At 37.7% G+C, this 23,828-nt stretch overlaps 1 protein-coding gene across 1 annotated transcript in view; it reads right to left on the bottom strand.

Moving 5' to 3' along the window:
• KYAT3 (kynurenine aminotransferase 3) overlaps positions 1-23,828 on the bottom strand; it is a 55,901-nt gene that overhangs the window by 11,952 nt on the left and 20,121 nt on the right. The window contains exons 3-10 of the mRNA XM_044238641.1: positions 19,638-19,696; positions 18,747-18,891; positions 14,900-15,049; positions 11,300-11,386; positions 10,159-10,284; positions 9,939-10,059; positions 3,239-3,315; positions 1,718-1,807 (exon numbers count right to left, since the gene is read on the bottom strand). Coding sequence (XP_044094576.1) covers positions 1,718-1,807; positions 3,239-3,315; positions 9,939-10,059; positions 10,159-10,284; positions 11,300-11,386; positions 14,900-15,049; positions 18,747-18,891; positions 19,638-19,696 — 855 coding nt within the window. The remainder of the gene's footprint in view (positions 1-1,717; positions 1,808-3,238; positions 3,316-9,938; positions 10,060-10,158; positions 10,285-11,299; positions 11,387-14,899; positions 15,050-18,746; positions 18,892-19,637; positions 19,697-23,828) is intronic.

Raw genomic sequence — 23,828 nt, forward strand, 5'->3', positions numbered from 1 at the left:
CCTTTATAGTAAGGAATATGACCTTACTTGATCTGGCTTCCAGCTACTCCTTTGATTTATTTCCTCCTACTCTTGTCCTTTGATTATCCCGTCCCACTTTTGTACTTTTCACAGATATAAACATGACAGCCAGACTGCTTACTGCAGGGCCTTTGCACTTGTTTTTCTCACAGTCTGGAAGGTTCTTCTCTAGGTAACCCATGTGACTATTTAAGCTTCAATTCACAGCTCAGATGTCATCTCAGTGAAGCTTTCAAACATTACTCCATTTAACATTGTATCTCCCTTAGCACTTTATATCCTTCCTCTTTCTTGCTTTATTTTTCTCTATTGCATCTATGAATACCTGGCATATCAGTAAAATATTTACTTCTTTATTATCTGTGTACTGTCAACTAGGCTCTAAGCTCAAAAAGAGCCTTTTCAGAAAGAGATTCCTGCTATATCTCCAATACTCAGTAAATGTTTGTTAAATAAATGAATGGACTTATTTTGAGTGGATAAAATGAATTTATTATTATATAAAACCAAAAATCAAAACTAGTCTTTATTATGATACTGCTTTAGAGAGTCACTGGAGAAAGAATTAAAAAATTTTTTTTTCTCATTCAGTAGATATTTTTGACAGGAAGCAAAAAAGTAAATTTACTGTAGCCAATATATTTCACTCTTTTGGCTTTTTAACTGTCTTCCAGAAAAAAAATCTTTTTCACTGTTCTGATTATTCACAGAATAATGATACATAGATACCTATTATATATTGATTTTTTAAAAACAGAAAAGATATAAAAAGGATATACATTAAAAAGTCTTGCACCAACCCCTGTTCCTATCTACTCATTTCACCTATTCCTCAATCCCCTACAATTAGCCACTTTTACTAGCTCTTTATGGATCCTTCCAGAGATCCTTTAGGAAAATACAAGTGAATGGTTTCCCTTTGTCTTATACAGGATATAGCAAAAATATACACTGCCCTGCATCTTGCTTTTTTTACTTTACAGTATATTCTGGAAATTTTTTCCATATTGATCATTATAGAGCTTCCTCGTTCTTTTCCTTTCTTTTCATTTTTTAAACACTCGTAGTGACAGACAGAATGGTCCCCAAAGGTGTCCAGGTCTTAAAACCCAGAACCTATAAGGACACCTGGGTGGCCCAGTCCTTCAGTTCAGGTCATGATCCCAGGGTCCTGGGACAGAGCCCTGCATCAGGGTACCCACCCTCTCAACCTCCCCACTGCTTGAATAAATATAAAAATCTTAAAAACAAACAAACAAACCAACCCAGAACCTGTAAATACGGTACCCTGCATGGTAAAATGAACTTTGCAAATGTTCAAATACAATCATAAAGATCCTTATAAGGGCAAGAAGGTAGCAGGAGAGAATCAGAATCATGTTAGAGTGATGTGACCATGAGCCAAGGAATGCGAGCAGTCCCTAGAAGACAGGAAAGACAAGGTATCGTCACTGTCCTTCACAGAGTCCACAGTACTTTGCAATCCCTCCAGCAGTGTAGGAGTGTTCAGAACTAAAACTTGATGTATTTAAATAAACAAAAAAAGCTGTTCTTGATAGCAATGAATATTTGTCCGTTCCTAAATTCCCAAACAGTACTAGAAGCCTGGCTCAAAAAGGGCACTCGAATACACAGCCTAAAAATAACACTTTTACCAAAAGACCGTGCTTCAACCCCAAGTACCATTAATACTTACCTGTAAAGGCGTCGCACAGGTATAAATGGTGTTTTGTTGGACCGTCTGTAAATGTTTTATCAAATGATGAGGACCAACGGACCAGCCAAGCTGGAAAAGGAAAAGATAAAAAGCAGATTTCAAAAAACAAATCTAACTGTATGTACCAAATCTGATAGAGTAGCTCAGCTTAATGTAATTATTAGGTATATGCAAGTCTACAATGTTCATACTATGGAAGTAGTGCAGTGTTAGTATTTACCCCTCATTTCAACACTGTTGTTCTGTGAGAAAGTGTCCACTGGAGTCACTGAACTCTGCCTTCAGAAGGTAAACAATACCCTTAGTCACTATTATACTTTTCTTTTCTAATTTGCTGCTTCTGATATTCTGAAGGTCTAAAAACTGTAACAAAGGTTATCTGATTTAGGTAAAAGTAACTCTGAATGAGGGCCTAGGGGACTCTTCCATAAGCTGGTTCTCCAGGCCCCATTTTCTTGATACTCCCTGCCTCTTGGCCATGTTCAGGAGAGCCCATTGGAGGATGACCAAGTTTCCAAGGCCTTACCATGGGTGTAGAGATTACTTAAATGAATAAATAAATAAAAATTAAACAATAATTTACTGGGTAAATTGTTATTGTATTACATAATGTGGTGCGTAAGTACGTGGATTCTGAAGCTAGACTGCCTGCACTGGCTTGACTTTATTCGCACTTTAGCCTCAGGCAACTTACTTAACTTTTCTGTACTAGTTTTATTGCCTGAGAAAGGAGATGACAAATTATACTCACCTCATAATGCCCTTATGAGAACGAGCTTGTGTAATGCACTTAGAACTTGGCACAGAGTAAGTGCCAAAATACTAGTTATTATTCTATATTATTTTCTTCCTCCTTTTATATTAATATGCAATAATCTGAATGCTTTTTGCAAAAAAAAGAGTGCCATTAGTTCATTACTTATAAAATGAAAAACTACCTATTTTTTCTGCCATTTACAGTGACATGGGTGGAGCCAGTGTTATGCTAAGCAAAATAAGTTAGAGAGAGACAAATACCATATGATTTCACTCATATGTGGAATTTAAGAAACAAAACAAATGAGCAAAGGAAAAAAAAAAAGAGAGGGAGGGAGGCAAAACAAGAAACAGATGCTTAACTATGGAGAACACACGGATGGTTAACAGAGGGGAAGGGGGAGGAAGGATGGGGGACACAGGTGATGAGGAGTCAGGCAGGCACTCGTGATGAGCACTGGGTTGGTATGGAAGGGCCCAATCACTGTACTGCACACCGGAAGCCAATATGACACTGTATGGTAACTGGACTTAAATAAAAACTTTAACAAAGAAATAATCAGGTCTCTAAAAGGATAAAGGCCAACATGAAAGCCGAATGAGTAAATAATAAAGAAAATATCAGTAAATATAAAAACCTGTGTAAACTGAGAATATATGCATTTAAAATACACAAGTACAGAAACTCTACGAGAAATAAAATATATGCCTGTTTTGAAGACACTATTTTCTTCTGCATCTTACCTTCCAGCCAGTTACACTGAAAGTCTTTCCAGCACTTCCTATTGTTATTGTTCTCTCCCACATACCTGGAAATGTAGCTGAATAGGAAAGAGAAAAGAAAAAGGTTAAGTAATTGCTTTCCCATCAATCTTTATTCAGTATAATCTAAAAGTAGGGGCGCCTGGGTGGCTCAGTGGGTTAAGCCGCTGCCTTCGGCTCGGGTTGTGGTCTCAGGGTCCTGGGATCGAGTCCCGCATCGGGCTCTCTGCTCGGCAGGGAGCCTGCTTCCTCCTCTCTCTCTGCCTCTCTGCCTACTTGTGACCTCTCTGTCAAATAAATAAATAAAATCTTAAAAAAAAAAAAAGTAGTGTCGTCAGTGTATTTCAGTAGGTTTTTATTTTTTTTAATTTATTTTTTATTTTTGTTTATTTTATAGATTTTATTTATTTATATGAGAGACAGAGAGCGCACAAGCTTGGGGGAGCTGGAGAGGAAGAAGCAGGATCCCCGCTGAACAGGGAGCCTGATGCAGGGCTCCATCCCAGGATGCTGGGATCAGGACCTGAGCCAAAGGCAGGGCTCCATCCCAGGACGCTGGGATCAGGTCCTGAGCCAAAGGCAGATGCTTAATGACTAAGCCACCCAGGCGTCCCTTCAGTGGGTTTTTAAATATAATGTAACTTTAATCTAAACACAATGAAAAATGTTACAGTACTTGAAAACACTGTAATACGTGACAGATTAAGTAATTTTAAGTAGCAAAATTACTTCCAGGGGCAGGAGTGTCAGTAGTCAGTTCCGGGCAGAGGTCACACAAGCAGAGGTCACACAAGCAGTGTCAGCAGTGGCAGTACATTCAATATTCTCTTCCTGTGGCTCCATTTTGGTTGTGGTCCTGGTTACTGTTGTCTCAACTCTACTTTGCCCATTTTGTGAATCTATTTCTCCAGGCTTCCTATGGCAATGGTTCTTAAAATGTGGTCCCCACACCAGCAACAGCAGTCTCAGTGGGGAAGTAGTCAGGAAGGCAAACTATTGGACTGTATCCCAGAGCTACTGAATCGGAAACTCTGGGGGTAGTGCCTGGCAATCCGGGTGTGCATGCATGTGCATGTGTGTGTGTTTTGCTAACAACTTTGAGATATAAATACTACACCATAAAATTCACTTCTTTAAACTGTCCAATTTGATGATATTTAGTATATCAGCAGAGCTGTGCAAGCAGTTGGAGGAAGTCCATACCTTTTGGGTATCACCCCTTAATATCTCCATGGCCAAGAGCACTAGAACTTGTGCCTGAATGGAGCTCATCTCCCATACTTATTCTCTCCATAATACATACCATAGCCTTCCTACTCTTAGAAATATTAGCCAGCATGTCAGCACTATGCTTGGGATCTATTTTAAAGAACAAAATCATCATGAAAAGGACACTTGTTTATAGAAGGAGCTGAAATAAGAAAGCAGAGCGTTGCCTTGTTGACCTCAACTGAGAACATGTCCATCGGGTCACTCTAATTTTTTGCCCCTTTCTGCATATTTATGAATGAAGTGCCAGGAGTATTGACTTTGGAGTTAAAAATCTATTTCAGTGGGTGATTCACAAATATGGATTGCACAAATAATGAGAAATGACTGCATCAATGTTTTCAAGTTGGTTGATATCTTTAAAAAAATCATTCAATCTTATATTTATTTACTTACCAAACACTTATTAGCAATGATCAGGTGCCAGAGACTAACCTAGATCTAGAGGAAACAAAGATAAGAAAGAAGCCATTCCTATCTTCAAGGAGTTTAATGTCTAGTGGGGGTAGGAGGAAAGTAAAACAGCAACCATAGAACAGTGTGGAAAGTGCTGTAATCCCAACAGGCATGGAGTATCATGCAAGAACAGAAGAAGGTGTTAGGCGTAGCTTTCTGTAGACAGTAAGGCTTGAGCTGAGACTTGGAAGACCACGTAGGCCTTTGCCGGTCAGAGAAGAGGAAAAAAGGTATTTGTGGCAAAGGGCATGCTGGGGACAAAATGATGAAGGTGGAGAATGTAAAATCTTGCGAACTTTGCTGAACGTTGGCAAAATGTTGCCTTATGAATCTTCCAAGAATGCTAACAACACTGCTCTTTTCATTCCTTAAATAATTTAGTCGTGAAGTTCTTCTTATGCAGTCCCATAGTTTTTCACCTGTTCTGTAGAGGTACAGTAGATATTCTTCTGTTGTTCTAAGAGTCATGGTATACACAAACCTCTCTTTCTTTCCAGCAGTAAACTGATCAGCTGAATAACTTATAAGGAATTTTATATTAGTTATCTGAATACTGAAAGATTTATATATCAATATCAGTGTATTAATATATCTTTTTTCTAGAAAGAGAGGTTTCTTTTGTTGACTGAAATGTTATTTTATAGAAATCTGGAGATATCATTTGAATCAAGAATCTGATCCAAGAACAAATTCTACTACTTCAATAAAAAGACCCTAAGGAATTTAACATGGAGTTAAATTCCTGAGTTAACATGGATGTTCATGTCCTCTCACCTCAGCCACAGAACACAATACCGAAGTCCTGTGTGTGAATCTAACAGGAAAAAACTAAAAAACAAAAAAGAATCTTTATAGGTCTGATCATTTAAAAAAACAAAAAACAAAAAACAAAAAAAAACAGTATCTAGGGGCACTGGTTGGCTCAGTTGATAAAGCATGAAACTCTTAGTCTTGGAGATGTGAGTTCAGCTCCATGTTGGGTAGTTATTTAAAAACAAAACCAAAACCAAAAAAGCCAGGGGCACCTTGCCAGCTCAGTTGGAAAAGCACGCAACTCTTGGTCTCAGGGTTGTAAGTTCGAGCCTTACCATGGGTGCAGAGATTACTTAAATGAATAAATAAATAAAAACTAAACAACAACAATAACAAACAAATTTCAATACCTAAAGTTGGTAAGTTAAGCTTGCATTTCTATCTCTAAGGCAACTGGTCTTTGCACTTCCCATATACGACCCATGATCCTTAAATCAGCCACAGCCACTATGAGTTATTTACAGGTAGCTTAGGCTTCAGTGGAAGTCAGATGGGGATGAGAGGCATGAGGAAGAGTACTACCCCGGGGAAAACTGCTTCAGTAAAAGCACGAGGATGATGCTGCTTCATGATGTGTGGTTAGAAAGCCTTACTATCACACTCTGCAAATTGATGAAATAGCCATTTTGCATCTTTCATATAACAAAGGCCACTATATTTGAAGAAGAGCTAAGTTTTTGTGGAACCAAACTGCACTCTCTAAATAATGAAATAGTGAATTCATTTTTTTTTCTTGTTTATGGGCTGTTATAAACAAATAAAAAATCTGAGTTAAAAATGTATGTCTTGATATCTCCAGCAAGTAATATCTGCTACATTTTTAATATGAAGGGCTTATCATATGAGGTTTAAGCAATATAATAAAGGCTCAAACAATATATCTTAAGATCATTTAAAGTTATCTATTGGAAAAATATTGTTAAACTGAGTTAACTAAAACTCTAAAGATTTGAGGCATTATTGCATAGACATGAACTATGTTTTATGTTAAAGTATAGAATTACATTCATTAGACAGATGACTCTTCTCTCTGCTTAATTAAAAAATTATATTTATTTAATTAATTAAATTAGAAATTACAAAAAATAATTATTTGTCCATATTAATCTGATTTTCGACTGGAAATAGTTCAAATGACCCAAAACAGAGATATCATGAAGATGAACCCTAATGCAGTTTTCACACAGAACAGCAGTTTGTTGTGTCAAGGCATCACCGAACCTTTCAGATCTCTGGCTGTCTTCTCTGGCTATCCATTCTCCCTGAGAATATTCTCTTCCAAGGGTTCCACCATCAACAAAACTTTGATGACTGCCCAAACTGTTTTTCCTCATAATGTGATCCTGACTATCAGGCCTATAATTCCACTTGTCTCCAGACATCTTCTCTATATCTCAAAAAACACTGAAACTTAGCAAGACTAAAGCACGAGAGGCAGGAAATTCCTTACACCCCACAGATCTGCTCCTCCTCAGCACATCCTCACTTCTGCTTTAGAGCCTCATCACTGCTAAGGGGGCCAGGCCAGAGATCTCAGAAGCATACTTGCTTGTTCCCTTCCCGTCTTCAAAGGCTATACCCACTCCCTGCCCAAGCCCCACATTGTTTTGATTCTAAACTCTACTGCTAACCTATCTGACTCACTTCAGATCCTCACCTATAGCTGGTTCTTAGTTTTATACTACAAATCCAATCATGTAACCAATTCCCTTGACATGACACATCTCTTGTTCTCAAAGTATGCTCGTTGGAATTCTGACAATCAAATTAATGTGTAGAATTAAAAAGAAAACAATTTTAAAGTCAATCAGAGAAAGACAATTAACCTATGATCTCCCTGATATGAGGAAGTTAAGAGGCAATGTGAGGGGTCTGGGAGGTAGGAAAAGAATAAATGAAACAAGAAGGGATTGGGAGGGAGACAAACCAGAAGAGACTCTTAATCTCATAAAACAAACTGAGGGTTGCTGGGGAGAGGTGGGTAGGGAGAGGGTGGTGGGGTTATGGACATGGGGAAGGTATGTTCTATGAAGTGTGTAAACCTGGCAATTCACAGAACTGTACCCCTGGGGCTAATAATACATTGTATGTTAATAAAAAAAAATTTAATTAAAAAATCAATTTTAAGTTTTCTTCCTTGAAATTTTCTTAAGTGCTTAAAATAAGTACTACTATTTATCTGACAGTGTGTGCTACCAACGATGAAACAAATGAATATTTAGTAAGTGAATACTAACGGCAAAATAAAAAAGTTCTGATGTGTTTATTTCAACGGCTCTTTGTTAAAAATATGCACAGAACTGTGATTTTTTATATTGACTTCTTTTTTAAAAAAGATTTCCTTGTTTTAGAGAGAGAGAGAGAGAGAGAGAGAGAGAGTATGTGTGTGTGTGTGTGTGTGTGTGCGCGCGCGCGCGCGCATGAGTGGGGGGGGGCAGAATGGAGAAGCAGAGGGAGAGACTGTTCAAAGCAGGCTTCCCACTGAGCACAGAGCTTGATCTCACAACCCTGAGATCACGACCTGAGCTGAAACCAAGAGCTGGATGCTCAATCCAACAAGTCACCCAGGCGCCCCCTAATGACTTCTTCTACTTATTAAATTTCTGTTAGGAAAACTGTCTCTTGTTTCAGGATGGAAGACAATGTATCCCTATTTCATGATGTGAATTTCGTGGCTCTGAGGTACTCTGTATACTAAGGTTTTGAGTTTCAGAACCAGTGACTTCCTCCACAAGTTTAAACTCTGTTCTCATATTCGAGGCTATCAGAATTATCCTACTTTTCCATCATCATCTGTGCCTATTATATCCTTGTAAACCACTTGTCCTAATCTTAAGTATATCTTGATCTGTTACACCTCCCTGTCTCAGTCCACATTAGTTTATCTGGTATGAATTTTCTTCCTACCTCTCTGCTTAGCAAATTCCATCTTTTGCTCACTCCTCTGTTGATCCCCTCAAGCATTTGCTTTGTCCTCTGTATTTCTACTATTTATAATGTACATAGGGATAATTACGATATATACAACTATTTATATATAAGTACACTAATTTTTTATTTATTGATTTTTTGCCTGAGTGATTTTAGTTTTCCTTCCCTTATCCTTTTCATACTTTCTGTTCGTTTACTCATCAATTGTGCTCTGATCCTCTAACATATGCAGGATCCTATCCTGGAAATTGGGCATTCAGAAGACACTAAAACAAACAAAAGTTCCTACGTTCTAGCAGGTTAGAAGTAAACAATACAGGTCTTGATATTTATTATAAAGGAAAAAACCAAAACAGAATGGGGCAGGCCATAAAAATTGATATCAGAATAAAGCTCTGGGGTAGGTAAGAGACTGAGCCATGTAGATATCTAGGGAGAAAAGTGTTTCTGGGCATTGGAAGGACAAGTGCAAAAACTCCAAGTTTGCAGCCATGCATATATTCTTACAGCTGATATCAGTCTGAACAATTCTAGAAGACATTGAGGCACTTGTGAGATGGCCCAGTAGTAATGAAGAAATCTCTGGTAAAGACCAAGCAGCAATAGCTTACTGGCCCTTACATCTCCTGTTGACTTGGAATTTTGGCAACTTGCTCAGCACAGAGTCCAGCTTGGGAACAAGTAAGCTCCCTGTATCTTATGTACTAAGTAATAGATGGATTCTTGACAAAAAGCCAAGGATATAGGCAAAAGTATGACTTCTCTGGTTTCATAGCTTTATAGTATGATCCAAAAAATCTCTTCCCTTAGTTTATTTTTTTTTTAAAGATTTTATTTATTTATTTGAGACAGAGAGAGTGTGAGAGAGAGCATGAGCGAGGAGAAGGTCAGAGAGCGAAGCAGACTCCCCATGGAGCTGGGAGCCTGATGTGGGACTCGATCCCGGGACTCCAGGATCACGCCCTGAGCCGAAGGCAGTCGTCCAACCAACTGCGCCACCCAGGCGTCCCTCTTCCCTTAGTTTATACTGCTTGTCCTTCAATCTGTTAATCATTTCACTCAAGCATCATTTATTCAAATCCCATTTAAGTGCTCATCCGGACAGATACCCAATGTAAGGACTATTTTAAAGCTGTTCTGGGATCCTTTCCAATCAGTTGTTCCACACGTGCCCAAACACATTTAGATTGTGACTCTATGTAATAATCAGTACCTATTTTTAAATGCTTATTTCCAGTATATACAAGCCATTCATAAACCTCATCACTGATGCAGAGTGTGTCATATTTGATGCAAAGGTCAGCAATTACTTGGAGTTCCTCTTTGGTATATACCTGTATGTATTAAAGAAAACAAAAGAGCAGAGCCAATTATGATGCAACGTGTGAGAAAATGATAGGTCAGAAGACTGTATAAAGAGATCAAAGACTCACCTTGCCAATGGGGTTATGTGGAGTATTCAGTATAATAGCTTTGGTTTTAGAATTAAATTTACTTGCCAGTTCTTGAGGATCCAATGTCCAGTCAGAACTAGACCATTTTTTCCCACTGACAGGTTTCTAAGTATGAAGAATAAAATGTGATTTAATTCGATTGATTCATGTTTACTGTCTTACAAATAAATAACTTTACTGGGGAAAAAAAAATAGAGAAGGGTAAGGCCTTTAAAGGTAACTGAATAAATGACTAACAAAGAAAATAAACAGAAATCATTAAGCCTGGGCGCCTGGGTGGCTCAGCTGGTTGAGCGACTGCCTTCAGCTCAGGTCATGATCCCAGACTCCGGGGATCGAGTCCTGCATCGGGCTCCCAGCTCCACAGGGAGTCTGCTTCTCCCTCTGACCTCACCTCTCATGCTCTCTCTCACTGTATCTCTCTCTCAAATAAATAAATAAAATCTTTAAAAAAAAAAAAAAAGAAAGAAATAATTAAGCCTTAAGAGCCCAAGAGGACTAGAGTCTCACGCTCACACCTATTAAATGGCAAAATAAAATCTTGTCAATACTTAATAGCTTTTAAGTGACTACATTCCTTCAAGGGAGCCAGCTATAATGATGGTTAACATGTTTGGTACTTTAAGGCCATATAAGATTCTGATTTATCTTAGTGTATACTTATTTTAGTAAGATTTTTAAAAAGACATTGGTAGCATGCTTCATTAAATTCCTAAAAATAAAAGCAAAATTTTTAAAAATTTCAGAATTTTCACTTAATTCAGAACTAAACAATCATTTATGGAGACCCAGCATAAACTGTTACTCACTGGGGAGCAGTGCTATGAAAGTGAGTTAGAAATGGTCTCTGAGTTGGTCCTGCTTATGTTGGTGAGGAAGACACATATCTACAAGAGGTAACATTAGATATAATGTCAATGCTGGTACAACAGAGACACATGGCAAACACAGGAGACAGTAATAAAAGTTGCTCTCTTCAAGATATTGGTTACCTTCAGCCATAGTAGAGATACACAGTAAATCCCAAAAAGTAATCAAAGTTGAAGCTTTATCAGGGACAAAGCAATTACATATATTTTCAAAACATCTTGAAGAATGTGAATGGTGCTGGCAAACTTACAGATCTTAGGGGAATAAAAACAGGTGTTGCTCCAGCCATTCTCACCATGGGCTCATAGCAGTCATAGAAAGGCATTATTATTATGACCTAAAATGAAACCAAATAAGAATTTAATGTATCAATTATTCATTCATTTAAAAAATACTGTGTACCTGCATTATACTACATGATGAGATGCAGCAGTGAAAAGGCTGGTCTTCCTTGCCTTCATGGAGCTAACAGCCAAGTGGAAAAGACCTTAGAGATACACTTGTTCAGGAGTCCTTGATCTCTTAAGGAGGTCTACAGAAGGGCTTGCAGTCGGGATTCCTGAAATTAAATATAAAACTTCACATGGGCTTAGGTAGACTTTTCTGGGGGAAGAGACCATGTCTCATCACATCCTCGAAGGAATGTTCCAGCCAAAACATTAAGTATTTCTTTATATTTTAAATTACAAAATAAAATACCAGAGAGGGGCAGAAGCCAAAGACTGTAAGGGAAGATGACAAAACTTTGCTCTCCATTATGGGGTACCACTTTCCAAGCATTATCCTGAGGGTAAAGATGTTTCTTTCTGCTCAAAAGCACTCCAAAACAAAGACTGGATGCAGGGAGGCAGGTTAAGATGCTATTGTTAATAATGTCTGATACCCACAATTTCACTCTGAGTGACTTATATCTAGATTCAGTCTTATTTCCTAGCCCCTTAAGATATATATTCCTTGTTCCTTGGCCTCTACATGTTCTCTCTCAGTCACCTGTGGGCTGGCTTTTACATCAGTCAATGGGCCAATCCAACATATCCAGTTGGTATCTAGCATCCTTTTTACTTTTCTATAAGGAAAGTTTGAACACATAATGAATACCCATCATATATATTCTCTTTTTCTTTATATATATATATATATATTTTTTTTTTCTTTTTTCTTTTAGAGAGAGAGAGAACATACAAATATGGAAGTGAGGGGTCGGTGGGGAGAGAGGGAGAGGGAGAGAGAGAGAGACTCTTAAGCAGGCTCCACACCTAGCCTGATGCAGGGCTCAATCTTAGATCATGACCTGAGATCATGACCTGAGCCAAAATCAAGAGCCAGACACTTAAACCAACTGAGCCATCCAGGTGCCCCTCTTTTTATCTTTTTAAACCCATAATATTCTATGAAAATTTCCTATTATTATACTTTTAATATTTATTATCTTAATGGCCAATTGGGAGTCTTAGAATAGTTTTTTTTTTTTTTTTTTTAAATCATTTGCTTGTATAAAGAACAATGCTGGGGGACCTGGGTGGCTTAGGTGGTTGAGCATCCAACTCTTGATTTCAGCTCAGGTCATGATCTCAGGATCGTGGGACTGAGCCCCATGATGGGCTCTGTGTACAGAGGAGTCGGCTTAAGATTCTCTCTCCCTCTGCCCCTCTCCCACCAGTGCCCATGTGTGCTCTCTCTCTCTCTAAAATAAATAAACCTTTTAAAATAAATAAATACATAACAATGCTATGTTTATTTGTGATTATATATAGTTTCTCTGCTTTTAAATAGCTGAATAAATTCGTAAGATTGCTACTGCTAGATTAAAGTGTACAAACATTTTTATGGCACCTTATACAGACAGCCAAATTGCTTTAGAAAAATTGAGTAACTATTTCTAATTTCACAAATCAACACTAAGTTGTCTCACTTAACTTCTGTCGGTTAAATTAGTGATACCTGATTGTTGTTCCAAATTTGCACTTTTTACTGTGTATTTCTTATGATGTAAAATGCCTGTTCAAAGGCCTTACATTCTAAAGCCCCTTTGTGCTAGTCATTCAGTTCACACTGAGCACCTACTATGCTAGGTGTTAGCTACTGTGCAGGGCAAAGAGGTCTATCTTTGTTCATTCCCTTTGGGAAGGGATCTTTCCCTTGGTGGGCTGTAAGTTCCTAATTAGTCTACGAAATTCTCAGGGATCAAGATGACCTATCTTTGAACTCTGGTGAGAAACACAGGTGCCTGATCTTAAGTGAGAGCTCAATAAAGGAAAATAAATTGGAGAGGCAGGGAGGTAAAATTGAAAGAATATACTGACACTCTTTGCTGCAATTTCCTTATTTTTATGGTGGGAGTAATTCCTCTCTCTTTCTGCAGAGTATTTATTGAGTACTCAGTGTTTCAGGGACTGGTTGTAGAGCAATAAACTGGTTCTCCTGGAAGTTGCATTCTACCAAGGCATTAAATAAGAAAACAAAGAAGTAAATTAGATAATTTCAGATAGTAATAGATGTTATAAAGGAAATAAAACAGGTGAATGTGATAGAAAGTGACATGTGTGTGGTTTCAAATATCAGATACAGTGATCAGGGAAGAAAGAACAAAGGAAAGGGTGAGGGCTGAGCCTCAGGATGCTCCTGCTGAGTGCAGAAAGGGGGAGCAAGAAAGGATTAAGAACATCAAAGAATGAGATGAAACTTTCAACTAGTTTATAGGCTCAAAGGAGATTATGTATATGAAAGCATACCTGTACTTCCTTAAGATGTTTCCTTAAGGAGCTTATTGTCTGGCATAGTAGAGGGAATTAGAGAGGTAACAGAATAACATAATACAAAGTAATAGCAGTATCTTCTACCGAAGCTGTACAGGGAAAGTGCCATGAGAGTTCAAAGAAAGGAATTAACAACATAGATCCAGGTAAATAGTCATTCTTCAGACTTGGCTTAAGCAACGCCTCTCTGGAGTCTTCTGAGCCTACTTAGTAGAGCCATCACCACCATAACTAACACATTCTCCACAACTGACTGTCACATGTATTCCAATTCACCAGTTGGAGAGTATCTCCTCCACTAAATGGGGAACTCCTGCCACACAGAAACTGTCTCCCAGGGTGCCTAGTATAGAAGATCCTCAGTGATTTCTGAATGAATGAAGAGGTCAGGAAATACTGGAGCAGAGGTACTGGAATTATGATGGGGATGGAGGGGCAGCACTGAGTCTGGGTCATGTGGGTCACAGTACCAAAGCAGAAGTCATTCATGCTTCTTGTTACGTATGGGGCTGCTAACGATGCTGGGCATAAAAACACACTGACCAAATACTTGCTGAGTTCAGATAAGGGTTATTTTAGTCATGCAAATGAAAGATTCATTTTCCCCATCACTGCTAGCCCCTTCCACTTACCCTTATCTAAACAGGCTGTAAAAATACGAATGAGTCACATGCAATGAAACAGATGAATCTCAGACATAATGATAAATGAAAGAAGCCGCTCAAGAGTACATACTGCATGATTCCATTTATATCAGCTTAAAGAGCAGGTAAAAGGAGACTATGGTGCTAGAAGACAGAAGAGTAGTTACCTCTGGAAGAATATAAATGAGGCAGAAGCAAAAGGGAGCCTTCTAGGTGTTAGAAATGTACCATATCTTCATCTGGTTTGTGGTTACCTGGATACATATGCACATATATATAAACATATGCATGTAAACAATCTGTCAAGCTGTGTACTTAAGATTTGTGGATTTTACTCATGTGTACTATACTTCAAAAATAATTAAAAATAGAATGTAAAATAAAAGATTCAAAGGCAGTACAAATGATAATAATTAAATATAGGTAAGATGATAATGTTAATACACTTACTTCATCTCCCTCATCAATTAATCCTTGAATGGCATTAAAAAGAGATCCATATGCTCCTACCGTCACAAGGATTTCTTTATTTGGATTAATTTGATTTTGATAAAATTTTTCATATAAGCAGGCTAGAGCTTTCACAAGTGATGGATGACCCTGTTGAACAAAAAAGAAGGAAAAAAATCTTAAATTTGATTATGGGATCTACTTCTTGAAGGTACTCTGGATCTAAAATGAAAGGATTTTTAAAATTTGGGTTTCATGTTTACAATTATCCAAAGAAAATTTGTATTTTTTAATGAAAATAAGAAACATTTTTCCCCTACTTTCAGAGGATTCCTACATGAAGGGTAATAAAAACTTGCTAATGACTTAAAAAAAAACAAAACCATTAAACAATTGGTTTTGGAATTTAAAATTCCACCGTATTTGCTTTGGTAAAAATTCACCTAATACCAAATGTCTTTGATAGTACATTTTTTGACAGCAAACAAATCACATTCAATTATGTTATTTTTTTTTCAATTACTTTATTTTTGATAGTAATTAAATTATATTGGGTAGAGTTGGACTTTTTTCCCAGCTAAAATAAGAAAACCTGCATTGTCTCTATATCCTGACTCTGTTCTTCCATGTTACCAAAGATAAGGCTATTATGCCAACCAATGGACTATGGGGAGAGGGCAAAAACAAATTCCCCAAAGAAATGTATATTAATGCTTATATGAGAGTTATGTTAGGAGGGAAGTAGGACATTCTTCACCACATGATAGCCAAGAGGGGAGGAGTCATTCAAGCAAACATTCAAGCACTCAAGCAAACAACGTTCACTAGAGGAATGAAGGGACTGTAAATCCAAAAACTCTGAGACATATAGGGAGTCTTTTTTCCCCCCTAAGATTTTATTTATTTGTCAGAGAGACAGTGAAAGAGAAGAAGAGAGAGTGTGGGGAGGGGCAGAAGGAGAAGCAGGCTCCAGACTGAGCAAACATCCCAATGTGGGACTCGATGCCAGGACCCTGGGATCATGACCTGAGCTGAAGGCAGATGCTTAACTGCCTGAGCCACCCAAGCATCCCTGAGCCACCCAGCTCAGCATTCCTGTAGGGAGTCTTAACTCCTTTATTCGATCTTCCTCGATTCATCTCTTCTATGTTCTCTGTTCTTCCCTTCTTCTCTTTCTTTCCCTTCCCTTTTCCCCTCCTTGTCTTACTTGGTACTGAATTCAGTATTTCTTATTTCTTATTGTTTCCTAGCATGTGGCTCCTCTTTTTGCTTTTGGAGAACTTCCTTAATTTTTAGGCGGTTGCAAGTGAGAGTCCAAGCGCTGGGCATGTGTCTTTTTTGCAAAGCACCTAGGGCTCTAAAGGAATAAACTGGGTCAGGACACAAGTAAGGCTGGTAGGATATACCTCAGATTTATGAAGTAAAAGAGCCTTTGGTCATTTTAAGTTATCCATCCCAGCTCATATAAAAAGGAGGCATTTGTTTTGTTGTTGTTGTTAAAGATACTTTTGTTTGTCACCTTTGTCAGAATGTTGGTTAGTATGTCACAGACCCTCACCCAATTAAAATGAATAAAAACAAAGCTGTAGCATATTTTTCATATTTTGAAATTAGGAGATATTATAATATTAGAGAAACTGGGTATAATTACTAATGGGGGTGGGTGGCGGAATACAGCAGTAAACGAAAAAATCATAGCAAGAGAAAGAGACTATTTAAATTCAATCTCCAAAAAATATACACAGTTTGTGAAAAGAGCAAAGGAAGATTGTCACCATTCCTGGAAATCCAAAATTTCTTTTGAATTTCATTTTAATAACAGGTCTAACAAATTCTAGCAAGGGGTGATCTGAAAGCAACCATAAACACTCCACATTTCCTCAGAATAATAAGGGTCTGTGTTTTAAAAAATTTTTAATTACAAAAATAACACATGCTTCATATAATAATTAAAACTAGGCAAAGCTCTGTTAAAAAAGTATAATGATCTCTCCTCAACAATACTTCCTTCCCATCTCCCTGAGGTAACCAATGTCATTCACAGCCTGGTGACAGTGCGATACTATCTGCTGTACTTATTCAAATAAAAAACACATATATAAATATACTTACATATATTTACAAAAACTGGAAAATATTTAAAGAATGGGCATAGGTCACAGCAAAGGAAACAATCAACTAAACTAAAAGACAATCTACAGAATGGGAGAAGATATTCACAAATGACATATCAGATAAAGGACTAGTATCCAGAATTTATAAAGAATGTCTCAACCTTAATACCCAAAACCCAAAAAAATCCAGTCAAGAAACGGCCAGAAGACCTGAACAGACATTTCTCCAAAGAAGAATACAGATGGCCAAGAGACACATGAAAAGAAGCTCAACATCACTCATTATTAGGGAAATAAAAATCAAAACCACAATGAGATATCTCCTCACACCTGTCATTATGACTAAAATTAACAACTCAGAAAACAAGAGATGTCGGCAAAGATGCAGAGAAAAAGGAACCCTCTTACACTGTTGGTGGAAATGCAAACTGGTAGCCACTCTGGAAAACAGTATGGAGGTCCTCAAAGACTTAAAAATAGAACTACTAGGGGCGCCTGGGTGGCTCAGTCGGTTAAACCTCTGTCTTCAACTCAGGTCATGATCCTGGGGGTCCTAGGATCAAGACCTGCATCAGGCTCCCTGCTCAGTGGGAAGTCTGCTTCTCCCATTCTCCCTACCTGATGCTCCCCTGCCAAATAAATAAATAAAAATCTTAAAAAAAAAAATAAAATAAAAAAGAACTACCCTGTGATCCAGCAACTGCACTCCTGTATTTACCCCAAAGATGTAAGTGTTGATTCAAAGGGGCACCTGCACCCCAGTGTTTATAGCAGCAATGTCCACAATAGCCAAAATGTGGAAAGAATCCAGATGTTCATCAACAGATGATTGGATAAAGAAAATGTGGTGTGTGTGTGTGTGTATATATATATATATATATATATATATATATATGATACCAATATATATACTAACTCAAAAAAGAAATATGCACCCCATGTTTGTAACAACATTATTTACAATGGCCAGACTATAGAAGCAGTCCAAGTGCCCATCAAGAGACGAATGGGTAAAGAAGATGTGGTACACACACATACACACACACAAATACACACACAAAATGGAATACTACTCAGCTATCAAAAAGAATGAAATCTTGCCATTTGCAACAACATGGATGGGGCTAGACAGTCTAATGCTAAGTGAAGTCAGTCAGTCAGAGATAGACAAAGAGTATACACTTTCACTCATATGTGGAATATAAGAAACAAAACAAAGGAAAAAGGTGAGAGACAAACCAAAAATAGGCTCTGAACTATAACAAATGGATGTGTAACAGAGGGGAGGTGGGCAGGAGGAAGGGTAAAATAGGTACTGTGGATTCGAGTATGCATTGTGATGAGTATTGTATAATGTACAGAATTTCTGGGTCACCATATTGTGCACCTGAAGCTAATATATCACTGTATGTTAACCATACTTGGAATTTAAAAAAAAAAAAAAAAAAAAAAAAGCTGGAAAAAAAGAGAGAAGATTCTCCCTCCCTTGTTGCCCTCAGACCCTATGCTGGAAAAACAGTAAAACAAAGACCAAGATAGGACTGTGCAGGGGTTAGAAGTTGGGGATGGCTCCTTCCAGAAGATAAGGGCAAGCAAGGTTAGGGGTTCCTCTGATTACCAGGTTTGGACAGCTGGTCCCAGAAAGCCAATTATACAGAAGTGACAGAAGCACATTCACACACAACACCATATAAAATAAAAGTTCATGCCCCACATGGTCTTCATATACTTACAAAGCCTCGTGTATACTGGTTCAGGCTATCAATTGCTGCAATCTTGGATAATTTCTCCTTTACATATATGGGAGGAGATATATCTGGAAGGCCTTGACCAAGATTCACAACAGAGGGGTCTGCAGCCAACTTTGTAAATTCAATCCTCAAATTAAAAAAATAATAGTAAGTACCAAAATTACAGTTAGCTTTTTATATCTCATGATCTTAACATAAAACTGAAAAACTAGGGACGCCTGGGTGGCACAGTTGGTTGGACGACTGCCTTCGGCTCAGGGCGTGATCCTGGAGTCCCGGGATCGAGTCCCACATCGGGCTCCCAGCTCCATGGGGAGTCTGCTTCGCTCTCTGACCTTCTCCTCGCTCATGCTCTCTCTCACTGTCTCTCTCTCTCAAATAAATAAATAAAATCTTTAAAAAAAAAAAAAAAAAAACTGAAAAACTAAGACCTAGTTTAATCTTACAAATAAAAAAATATGAGTTTCCAACAAAAACTTTACCACCTACAAAATGACTTTGTCTAATTAAATGATGTCTGAACTAATGAACTTAGAAGTTTCTTAGAAATCTCAATTTCTTGAAACTCACAATTTCATCATCTATTTTTTCTCCCGCAACCATACCAGCTGTTACTAGCTCATGGACTACAAGATAAGTTCTTTGTCCTTTTCTCTGCCTATCTGTAGGCTTAGCACATGTACCATATTTATAGAAATGAATAAATCAGTGTATGGACCCTTAACTTCCTTCCAATTTCACGTAATAAGTAAATTAAAATAAGTGCCTTTATTTGTAGAGTTTAGATGAGGGTAAACATTCCCAACTAAGAAAATCAAAATGTGTAGGAAGAAAGCTTCACCAAATTATTACTGCTTATTCTAAGGCACTCACCACACATTACTATCAAGGCCTTCGATTCGTTTTGCATTGGTGATTTTCAAAGACATCTTCTGAAAGATACAAACAATGAAAGATATTTTTAAATTTCTTTAATCAAAATTGAAAAAAGCCAGAAAACTACTGGTAACTCTACATTTTCCCTATTGTCGCTATGGGAAGAGCGGTACCATGACAGATGCCAGAGCCCAGTACAAAATTCTGAAGTGGAATCATCTCCCACCTACTGCCCTAAGGAACGCTTTTCTTATGATCCTACGATGTTTATCTTCTCACAAAAGAACAAAAATAGCATCCTAGCCTAAAAAATAAACCACTTTGAAGGCCTGAAATGCACTAAAGAGAACAATAATGATACTAAAAAAAGTCAGGGTAAAAACATACCCTGAGTCCTTCTCTGAAGATCATTTTAGGTAAGATGTAGTAACAGTTCCACAAGTACGTGCCTTGTATGGCACACAGGAAGCACTCAACAAATGGTTTTAAAACTAATCAACAGAGAGCCCCAAATCATTAACAGCTCACATTATTGAGTAGTGAGTAGGTTCCAGGTACTGTTCCAAGTGTTGTACATAATTAACTCATTTCATAGTCACAACAACCCTATGTAGTGGTTCTCTTATTTCCCCTAAGTTAGTTAGGAGCAGAGTGAGGTACAGAGGATAAGGTTATAGAACTTTACACATCTGCCCAAGTTTACAAAAGCGAGTAACATTTAAACCCAAACAGATTCAACCCAGGATCTGAACCCAGGCAGTCTGACTCCAGAATACATACTCAGATTCCTTTCTTTTTCTCTCTCTCTTTTTTTTTTTAGATTTTATTTCTTTCTTTATTTTTAGAATTAGAGTGTGAGCAGGAGAAGGGGCAGAGGGAGTGAGAGGGACAGACACATTGTCAATGACTACATGCAGAGCATGGACTCCAGTGTAGGACTTGATCCCACAACCCCGAGATCATGACTTGAGCTGAAATCAAGAGTCAGACGCTTAACCAACAGAGCAACCCAGGCGCCCCCAGATCTATTTCTATATACCGTCTTTTACATAACAAGATCTTATAAAAAATATTACCAAAAATGCTTAAAAAGAGTTTATTAGACATTTAGGTCAGGTCTCTTTAGATCAAGCAAGCTATGCCTATGGTAGAAAAATATTAGAAGTTAAAATTATGGTACAGCATAAAATTCTTTAGTTCTCTAGCTTTTAAAATTAAGTTTATACTATCTCACCAAAGCACTGAATTAGTGTTAAGTTCACTGTTAACAAGCCAAGCTACTAGGGAAAAAAAAATGATTGGCAGCATTTTTATAAAATTTTTCTAATAGAATATTAAAGCAATTTTAATTCAATCTGGGAGGAAGATAATAATAATGGTTATTAAATACACCATTGTTCTCATTCTATTCCAACAATGGAACCAAGAAAAATATCTTCTTACTCTCATATTTTTTAATCTTTGAAACTCCAGCGAAGTAAATCACATGCAAATTCTCCAGAGGTTAAGGTGCCTTCCAGAATAGCATTATGATTAAGTACGCACCTGAACAGGTTGCTATTCCAGAAACTATAATTATAAAACTAAAAAGTCCCAGAATGATAGACAGAAAAAAATATCTTAACAATTGTCCTTTGCCATTAAAATGTTTAAAACTTAATGATTCATTTAGCATGTGGCTGCAAACACAACATACAAATTCATATATAAATAGGTGAGAAAAGTCTGCAGCAGATCATTTAGACACAAAAGTTCAATTTTATTCAAAATATTTAGGTAACTGAAATACCTAACATATTTAGGCAAAACATATTTCCAGATTTAATTTTAAAATTTGTGTCCAGAACAGCCTCTCTCACACAACCTCCCTGACTCTCTGCTCCTTCCCACCTGCCTAAACCATTTTAATATTTGAAATACTCCATCTTACTTCTGTAGCTTCACATATGATCATTCCTCTGCCTTAACGGTTTTTCTACACAAATGTTTCCTAATCTCCTTTTCATCACTGCCCCCATAAGGAGACCTTTCAGATATGTCTTCTAATCATCTCCCCTACTGCTCCATAAAGTAAGTTTTGTCAGATAGGGCTGAACTTTCCAAGGTCACAAAACATTGTAACAGCTATGGTTGATTTCACCTGTCAAGCACCAATTTTCTCCTCTTGCGGGCAATGATGCCCCTGTTGAGAATGCATGTTCTATACTCAATTCAATCCCTGTTCCCCATCACCCTGTCTCTGCACTTGGCTACCTCTTAAACCACTTGCCACTTTCAGTTCTCAAGTTATACTTCATTTTCTCCACAGAATGTTTTCTGATTCCCTAGGTAAAGGTTATATGCTTTTCCTACGTACTTCTATTACATGGAGTAAATTCCAGCATTTACTATACAACACTGTAGTTTTCCTGTTTATTTATCTATAACCTTCCTTTGATTGTAAACCCTGAGGATTAGTTCAAGCTTGTTCACTGGTATGTGTCTGTAATCAGGTTTCTCCACAATATAGAACCAATAAGATGTGCATATATATAGTGATTCAAGAAAGGCTTGTGTGACTTACGGGGACCAGCAAGTTTGAAATCTGCAGAGCAGTAAAGCATGCTGGAGACCCAAGGAGAATTGATATTACAGCTCAGGATCTAATGGCATTCTGGAGGCAGAATTCCCTTTTCCTGGGGGGAACCTTAGTCTTTTTCCTCTTAAAGCCTTCAACTGATTGGATCAGGCCCACCCACATTCTATAGAAGGCAAATTACTTAAAATCTACTGATTTAAATGTTAATCTCATTTGAAAAACACCTTCAGAGACATTTACATGGATGTTTGAACAAATACCTGGATTCCCTGGCCACCAAAGTCAACACAAAATTAACTATCACAGTGTCCAACACACAGAACTATGCTTAGCACATAATAATTTTTCAACAAATATCTGATGAATGAAAGAAAGAATCCACACATCAGAAGTGAACTTAAGGTATCAGCTAGTTTATGTTAGGTTTATTGTGTCAGTCAGCTTAAGTTAATTTATGCTTCAGTAATAAATGACCCCAAAGTCTTGGTGGCTTAAAATCATCAGGATTTATTTCTTTTTCACAGTGCATACTGACTGAAGGTCAGCTGCTGCTTAGTTGCATGTCACTGTCACTCTAAGACATCAGCTGACAAAATAGCCTCTTTTTGGAATACTGTCAATTTCATAGCAGAGGGGAAAAAATGTTAATTTCTACTCAGATGTGCACATACCACTTCTACTCACATTGTGTTGGCCAAAACAATTCATTACTATGCCTGATACCAACATGGCAGAAATGAAGTCTGGAGGTATAGTGATTGTTGTGGGTTGAATTGTGTAACCACCCCTCCCCTCCAAATTCATGTTGAGGTCTTACCACCCAGTACCTCAGAATGTGACCTAATTTGGAAATAGGTTCATTGCAGATGTAACTAGTTAAACTGAGGTCATGGGTTGGGGCTGCTATGACACTGATAGGACAGTGTCTTTATAAAAAAGGGTGAATCTACAGACAGTCTGGTATACAGGGATAATGTCACATGAAGATGAAAGTGATTATTTTTGAAAGTCGGGGAATGCCAGAGATTCACAGCAAACCACCAAAAACTAGGGGAAAAGCAGGAAGAGATTCTTTCTCAGATCAAACAGAAGAATCCAACCCTGGTACACTTTGTCCTTGGACTTTCAGCCTACAGAACTGTGAGCTAATACAGTTTCGTTGCTTCAGCCACTAAGTTTGTCTTACTCTCTTCAGGCAAACAGAGTAAATTAATAAAGTGATGGACATTTACAAGATGCCTGACAGTGTCTAAAAACATCAAGATTCAGCAGTAGATGCAAATGCTCACTATATAAGAATTACTGTCCAGAGTAGAACCAGTCTTATGAAATGTTAGTAAACCTGGAATCCTATGGGGAATGAAGTATGAGCTTCGGGTGTATGATTGGAAATCTACAGGGCCCATATTAATTTCTGGGCCAGCTACTCCATGAGCTGGTTTCTGCTCCCAGGTAAATTAATACTGTGCATACATATATTACACTGCTATGTTATAAACACAAAAATGCTAGTGAAATAATAAACAGCGTCTTTTTTTCATCCACTTGAGGCTGAAAAGTGCAGTTCTGCAGAATCACCACTAGGTGGAACTCTTGGTAGAGATGAGAAA

Source organism: Neovison vison, chromosome 2, assembly GCF_020171115.1.
Source record: "Neovison vison isolate M4711 chromosome 2, ASM_NN_V1, whole genome shotgun sequence".
Lineage (NCBI taxonomy): Eukaryota > Metazoa > Chordata > Mammalia > Carnivora > Mustelidae > Neogale > Neogale vison.